This window comes from Strongylocentrotus purpuratus, unplaced genomic scaffold (assembly GCF_000002235.5).
Source record: "Strongylocentrotus purpuratus isolate Spur 01 unplaced genomic scaffold, Spur_5.0 spur5_scaffold_10, whole genome shotgun sequence".
NCBI classification, from domain to species: Eukaryota; Metazoa; Echinodermata; class Echinoidea; order Camarodonta; family Strongylocentrotidae; genus Strongylocentrotus; species Strongylocentrotus purpuratus.
This window is the reverse complement of record NW_022145595.1, coordinates 19,914,285-19,922,681: the sequence shown is the minus strand read 5'-3', so window position 1 is coordinate 19,922,681 and position 8,397 is coordinate 19,914,285. Positions and strand designations below refer to the sequence as shown.

General features: G+C 35.9%; 1 protein-coding gene across 1 annotated transcript; it reads right to left on the bottom strand.

Moving 5' to 3' along the window:
* Positions 1-205: 205 nt before the first annotated feature.
* On the bottom strand, positions 206-7,490 carry LOC105437484. Its single transcript, XM_030979157.1, has 2 exons — positions 7,169-7,490; positions 206-441 (listed from the first exon to the last, which is right to left on the bottom strand). Exons 1-2 carry the CDS (start codon positions 7,437-7,439, stop codon positions 206-208), a joined length of 507 nt encoding a protein of 168 aa, XP_030835017.1. The 5' UTR covers positions 7,440-7,490.
* Positions 7,491-8,397: the final 907 nt, after the last annotated feature.

Genomic DNA, 8,397 nt, shown 5'->3' with positions numbered 1-8,397 from the left:
TCTTTACCTTATTCTTAGCTAGCCCACCCTCGGGCATAAAATAGCATGTCGCAAAATGAATGATGGCATAATACTGCCAGGAATATATTTCGGGTTCATTGGTTAAAATTCAACCAAGCATCATTGCTAGCCTAAGGAAAGTTCACGGAGTAGATCTCTACATATATATATTAAGTGCAATGGAAAGGGGATGTTTCTGAATACCTTATGACTCTACGTTTAACCCACCTGGTTTGGGACCATCACGGGGCACCTTCTTAGCTGATATCGGTTTGGTCTCCATGGTCTTGGTACCTTTCTGTGCCGTCTTCTTCGCTGGTGTTTTTTTATTCTTAGCCTCCTTTTCTGCCACTGCAGTCGATGTCCCGGCTTTGCCCTCTTTCCCATCACCGGAGACCTTCCTTAACTTTGCTTTAATTTTTGCTGATTCTTTTTCAAGTACTGAATGGCAGAAAAAAGATAATAATTATGAAGATGGTGATTGAAGTGAAATATCAATAATAATAGTAGTAGTAATAATTGTAATAATGATAACATTAACTAGAAATATCGCGATCTGTATTGCCGCGCAATGCGAATGCATCCCCCGTCAGTAACAGTGATTTTTTGTTGTCATCCTTATGTTCGAAGGTGGGACAAAGAACACCTCTCCCCTCCCTGAAACAAAAGGATGACGTAGAAATCACCACTAGGGACTCAAACTATTGTCAAGACTAGGAGCAGCATCTTAAAAACAATATGTGTGTAAGTTAGAGTATAATGCATCTCTATAGAAAATTTGAAAGAAATCCGTCGAGAAATGTGGCAGTTAGAGCGCACAAAAGACAGCCACCGAAATGTGACCTTTGACCCTATAACAGACGGAGCACAGGTGGCAACATCACCAAAAAACTATGTAGATTAAACCAAAATAAACCTTTGTTCAAAATTTGAAAAAAGTCTCTTGATAAATGTGGCCTTATACCGTGTGAGCAAAAAAAAGGTTTACACCTAGAAAAATTGCTAATTATTTAATAACACTAAAGATGTGTAGATATTACTAATACACACCTCCATACATAATTTGTCAAGAAGTGTGGCAGTTAGAGTGCTTTAAACACATATGACCTTTGACCCTATAAAGGACGAAAAAAATGAGGGCAACATTGCCCAAAAGTGTTGATGTGTAGATTGTACCAAGATACATCTTCATACAAAATATGAAAGAAATCCGTCTCGAATTATAACCTGCAGAGCGCACACTAGAAACCCACCAAAATATGACCTTTGACCCTATAACAGACGAACACAGGTTCGTTGGTAGCATCATCATCAAACACTAATAATTTGTCGATTTGACTTAGATACACCTCCATACAAAATTTGAAATAAATCCGTCAAGAAATGTGGCAGTAAGAGTGCACAAAAGGGTCAAATGACCTCTGACCCTATAAAGGATGGAACCATGAGGGCAGCATCACCAAAAAGTAAAGATGTGTAGATTCTTTCAAGATACATCTCTATACAAAATTTGAAAGAAATTCATCAAAAAATGTGGTTTGCAAAGTGCACTCATGCCTTCCTGCTAAATATGACCTTTGACTCTATCAATCATTGGACACTGGTGGCAGCATCACCAAAAAGATTATACTAAGATAAACCTTTGTTCAAAATTTGAAAAAAATCCCTTGAGGAATGTCGCCAACACCGTGTGAGTCAAAAAAAAAGTTTACACCTAAAAAATTGCTAATTTAAAAAAAAAATCATATATGAACAGTACATTATTATACATCTTATGAAAGCGCGTCTCATCCCGAATCATTTGGTATCATTTTTAGTGCAAAAATCGACTTGCGCCAAAGTGATGCCTACAGTATGTAATATGTTGGGATTAAAGTGAGAGAATGCATTGAAAGTAACAAATGAGATGCATTGCATATGCGTTTTGTAGAAGCAAAGTCACACACACACACGCACACACACGCACGAATGTTCGTTGATATTTGATATGTGTGGCATTATTAATTTTGTTAGGGATTTTATTTGGATCTGCAATGACCGAATTGATACCCAAATCCCAATCGTTTTATTCAAACATCACATAAGCAACTTTGGCGCAAGTCGATTTTTGCAAGCGTGACCAAATACCACACAAAAATGATACTAAAAGATTCGGGATAAAATACCCTTTCATAAGATGTATAATGATTTACTGTTCCTAGATGATTTATAAAACAATTAGCAATTTTCTAGGTGTAAACTTTTTTTGGACTCGCACTGTAGAGCTCACACAAACCATGCACACAAATATGGCCCTTTACCCTATAGAAAACGGAAAATTGGGGGCAGCATCACCAAAATATAGAGGCGTGTAGGTTATACCAAGATACACCTCTATACAACATTCGAAAGATATCTGTCAAGAAATAATGTAGTAAGACCGCACAATAGAGTGCACACAAGACATCTATCAAAATATGATCTATCTTTGACCCTATAAAAGACGGGCAGCATCACCAAAATCTATAGACTTGTAGATTATATCAAGATACACCTTCGTTCAAAATTCGAAAAAAATTATATACCACCTTTATGACAAACAGTGTATATCATATATTCTGTTGTGCATGGACCTAGTTACTGATATACAGTGCGTCCCAGAAAAAACGAAACCGAGAAGTATCGATGTTCTATCATAACTTAATCACAACTATAATTAATGAATGATACATATTTGGAAAGATTAGAGTCTCCTCTTTCATGTGATGCTACTCAGATAATGCATATTTCACGCATGAGTGATTAAAAGCAATTTGAAGGAAGGAAATCAAAAAGATATTTGGCGGGCGGTATCTGAATTTCGAAGAAAAATTCACATTTCTAGAAAGTTGAGTTTATGCCCTTTCATATGACACCTCAATCAGGAAAAATGAGCGAGGAATGACAAAGTTCTGTTTGTTTAAAGTAGTGCTTGCATATCCATAATTTTATTAAACGAATTCGTTTTCACTGGCTGCCTGCCGTATCAATAAACGAAATTAACAAAAGACTTAACTCCGTTTCGTTGACAATCAGCCATAGACGAGAGTCTTCATGCATGGCTGATTGTCAACGAAACGGAGTTAAGTCTTTTGTCAAATCTGCTTTTTGCTACGGCAGGCACCCAGTGAAAACGAATTCGTTTGTTAAAATTATGAAAATGTGGGGGCTGCTTTAAACAAACAGAACTTTGTTATTCCTTGCTCATTTTTCTTGATTGAGGTATCATATGAAAGAGCAGAAATTGAACTTTCTAGAAATATGATTTTTTTTTTTTTTAATTCAGATACCGCCCGCCAAATTACTTTTTGGTTTCCTTCCTTCAAATTGCTTTTAATCACTCATGCGTGAAATATGCATTATCTGAGTAGCATCACATGAAAGAGGAGACTCTAATCTTTCCAAATATGTATCATTCATTAATTATAGTTGTGATAAAGTTATGATAGAACATCGATACTTCTCGGTTTCGTTTTTTCTGGGACGCACTGTATATGTTACATGGATGAGTGTGAATACAACAGACATTGCCAAATAATATCAAAAGTTTGTAGTCTTGATTTTGATGTATGCCAGCAAAATCGAGTTTGCTTATGTTTTAATCTAAGTATTTATTTCACTGTTAAAACACAAACTTTTTGTTTAAACAAAGGTCTGTTGTACATATTGATATGATAATGAAAATAATCAGACGGAGACGTATTTAGTAAGTGTTTTAATTAAAAAATATAGAGACATCTATAATTTATGAAGCAAATTGACAGACATTATCACCATGAATATGCACATATTATACTTGAATTCTTGCCATCCTGCTATCGTTCTTATAATTATGTAGGCCTATATGTTTTTATGTAGTAGTTGTTATTGTGACAAATGGATGAGAGTGATGACTTTGACGTTACCGGTTAATTCTTTTGAAGTTCTTTTTTTATTCAACATTCCAGTTGAGTGTCGTAAGCAGAGGCGGCGCTCCGGGGGGGGGGGGGGGGTCACAGTGCCCTCCCACTTTTTCCAAGTACCCCAAAAGTGCCCTTGTTTTACATTAGAAAAGGGCCTCTTTAACTTTGTAAGACGTGCCCCTTTTTACATAGAAAAAGTGCCCCTTTTATTAAACAAGTGCCCCTATTAATTTTTAAAGTGCCCCTTCCCCTTTCCAACTCTGATAATTCCCCCTTTTCTTGACATGTACCCATTTTCCTTCGACAAGTTCCCATTCTCCTTTGCAATAAGTGTCCATTCTTCATTCTCATACGTGCCCTCTTTAATCTCTAGTAAGTGCCCCTTTTCAGGTACGAGAAGCGCCCCTTTTCTCTTTTGATAAGCGCCCCTTCACCTTTGGTAATTGCCCTATTCACATACGAGAGGTGCCCCTTTTGCCTTGACAAGTGCCCCTTGTCCTTCGTAGAAGTGCCCCTACCCCTTTTAATAACTACCCCTTTTTAACTCGGATAAGCGCATCTTATATTTTCCTAAGATTGTGCCCCCTTTCCTTTCTAATAAGTGCCCCTTTTCCGTATGATAAGTGCCCCCATTTAAACAAAAGGCCCTTCCCCTTCTCATAAATGCGCCTTTTCATTTTATTAAGTGCCCCTTTCACCTTTTGTAAATGACCCTATTAAATTCTGAGAGATACTCGTTTTACTTTGACAAGTGCCCCTTCCCCTCCTGATAAGCGCTCTTTTCATCTCTAATAAATGCCCCTTTCATTTAGACACGTCCCATTTTCCTTAATAATGAATGCTCTTTTCCGTTCTTATAAGTGCCCCTTCCCCTTCTCATAAAAGCCCCCTTTCACCTCCGATAAATGCCACTATTAAAATCTGATCGGTGCCCCCTTTCTTTCAACAAATGCACATTTCCCTTTATTATCAGTGCCCCTTTTTCATTCACATAAGTGCTTCTTTTCATATATGGTCAGTGCTCCTTTTCACCTCTGATAATTAGTATTTAAACAATTATACGTACCCCTTTTCCTTTCTAATAAGGAACCTATCCCTTTTTCACAAATCACCTATCACAAATGCCCCTTTTCACTTCTTATAAATGTCCCTATCAAACTCTGATGGGTGCCCTTTTTCGCCGACAAATGCCCATTTCCCATTCTCATAAGTGCCTTTTTCATCCCTGTTGAGTGCCTCTTTTTCTTTAGGTCTAAGAAGTGATCCATGTTCACCACTGATAATAAGCCTTTGAACTTTGACACGTGTTCCTTTTCTTTTTTACTAAGTGTCTTATCCCTTTCGATAAGTGTCCCCTTTTCCTCTCATCATTAAACGTACCCCTAATTTCAAGCGATTAAGAGCAATTTCCCCAAAGCTCGCTCGCTACGCTCGCTCGCATTTATAGATGTTATAATTATATAACTAATCAAAGGTCTTTTCAGTCTTCCGTCATGACAATGAGCTTATAACCCCATCAGGATTGGGTGTTTCCTCTTTATAAGACGTATTTTTGGGCACTGCGACCTCACAACTCTTTGAATTTTTCCTCGCTCGCTTTGCTCGCTCACAAATGAATTTTCAGACCATCACACCCAACTGCAAAGTATGATGCTTAAGCAATATTTTATATGATGTAAAAGAGAAATCATCCCTGATAATTTAATCACAATATAGGGGTATACAAATGTCTAAAAAATTGTATATTTTCAATTTGAGATTTCCCTTTGAATGTGCCCTTTTTCCACAGAAAGTGCCCTTTTTTGTTGGTGCCCTCCCACTTTGAAAGTCGCTCCGCCGCCTCTGGTCGTAAGTGATACAAATCAATCCGGGGTCTGTTTTATCATAAACAAAAAAAATTACTGTTTGTACGCCAGTAGAGAGAATGTTGTATGTGTAGATATGATCTACAAACCAAACTGAAACTTAATGAACAATGTGGTTTCAGTCTTTTTTTTAATTTCCTCACAAGGAGAACTACTTTTGAAACTTCCCCCAGCTCAGTACATACTCACACAAGAATTGCATTCTTTCATACAACACCTCCGCATTACCTTTTGATTCATTGCGATGCTACAAGGAACGTCTGACATAGCAACTCCTATGTTGATATTGTATGGTCTATTGTAAACTGGTGGTCAACTCTTGCGAAGCTTTTATACCACTGTCTCTTGTTAGCTGACTAATGATTGACAGATGATGTGACAAGATATATGAGATCTGGAGCATTTTTAGGGTGGAGCTTAATTAGCAGGTCTGAGAAAAAAAATTATATAAATATTCAAAAATATATGAAATATATTTAGATGTTTGAATAACAAAATATGAGTTGTATACAGCCCTGCACATCAACATAAATCAACTTATAATTGGATTTCATCGCGTCTTAATTCAAACGATATTTTCATTTGAAAGGCTGACAATTGTTTTTATTGCAGTTCATATGATTAAGTGTATATATATATATATATATATATACACTTGTACAATTACAGGCAGTGACTTGGTGGGATTAAGGCATTATTCCTCAAGTTTCTTTGGGGATCAGGGGCATTGCTCGACCATTCAAAAATAAGAAATTATTGGATGTCCACAAAAAGGCTGTAAGGGCCTAATTCTTGCAGGAGACCAATGAAGTACTTAAAAGCATTTCACACACGGATACTCATTCAACACATTAAACTGAATATGTGGGACCATGATGGAAATTAAATACGTTAATATTTGCAAAACCTACCGGTATTTCAAGGGTACTTCTAATCTAACATTATATTTTGGGGGTTTGGGTTTTCTTCAATAAATCTTTGACGGAATGCCTTTTCAGATCATTTTTCGTCCGTCATCACAATGTTACCAAGACAGAGTTGTCTGCTAGACTAGAGGCTAGAGCGCGCAATTGTTTTCAGTTTTATTGTTTATTGCTTATGCTTTGTGTAACGGATGTGGATGTGGAATATAGAATTAACTAAAGTGAGAAAAAAAACTTACACTGAAAACTGGAATATATAGATATTCAATTGTTTGTACAAATACACAAAATTAAAAAAAGAAAGGGTTTTTAGGCCTACATTTTACTGACCCGGAAACGATAGTAGATCTAGTACGATACGACCGTTAATTTGATGGCGCGAAATTTGTCATCGAAGGTAGAATCGAACTCAATCAAAGGGGAGGTGGGCTTAATATAAGTAAGGGTAAAGTCTACATACCTCCGGAAAATGATTTTGCAACTTCTGTCAATCCTGCTATCTTCAAGGCTGTTTTCAGTTTGGGTATTTGATTCTTGATTTCTGTGTCTGTTCGCCATTTACTCAACATCTTTATTGTTCCCGCAAACGGGTTTTCCTTGTTCAGCTTCTCAAACTCAATTATCTCCATCAGAGTAAATCCCAATTTAACTCCAAACTTCTTTAATCCCACATGATTACCAATCTCGTTAGTCATGTCTAAAAGCATCATTTCAGTTAGTCCTTTCTCCATTTTCTTTGTTGTTATAGTGTTGCATATACCGCACAATACAAGGACGCGTAACTCTATCTAACGTACATATTATATTATATTATTCGTTACACGTTCAAAGATTTACTAAACGGGGAATTCCACTATTAACGGTATCCTCAACAACGCAAAAAATAAAAGGGAACAAATCCTGAAATATGAAGAATTGCTGTTATATGTGATAACTGTCAACACATGAGTCAGTCGTGCAGTTTACATCAACATATATCATATACATATAATTATTGTCTAAAAGTAGTGATACGACAAAAATATATTATGTATGTCAAACCAAGAATATTTGTAATATATGTACTTTCTTTCAGATATTCTTTTAATTCCGCATGTAGATTGAGAGTTACCCTCATAAATAATCTAGTAGTAAACTGACGAGACTTACTGTAACACACCTCGGCATTTTTATTTATTCGATAATTATATAAAATTAAATCTACAAATTTCTACTTCCAATTTTCTTTTATTATTCGAGAAATGAAATCCTTATACATGTAGTTTATAGCAATCAGAATTAAGGTATCTTCAATGTTAGAATTAAAGATAATCTGAAAGTTTGAGTGAAAACGGACCATCATTAATGATATCAATTGGGAAAAACTGATCTGATCGATTCCTTAATTTTCCCAACTATATTATTACAATTTAATTACATTTTAGGTGAATTTTAATCGTCACAAAGCAATGACATTTAAGACATTCCAGACATTTAAGTGTTGAAATATTTTAAAAAGCCTTTCTCATGTCCTTTTTTCATGGAAAAACGATTGGGAAAATTCCAAAAAAAATATCTTAATCACTGCAGGGTGTTGCACAGTGACACATTTAAAGAAAATCATAAATATCTTTGTGGTTTGAGAATTTATTCAGAATTTGTTGCATGTTAGAGGGTAAGTACAGTAAAAGGAATATAATAAGTAACATT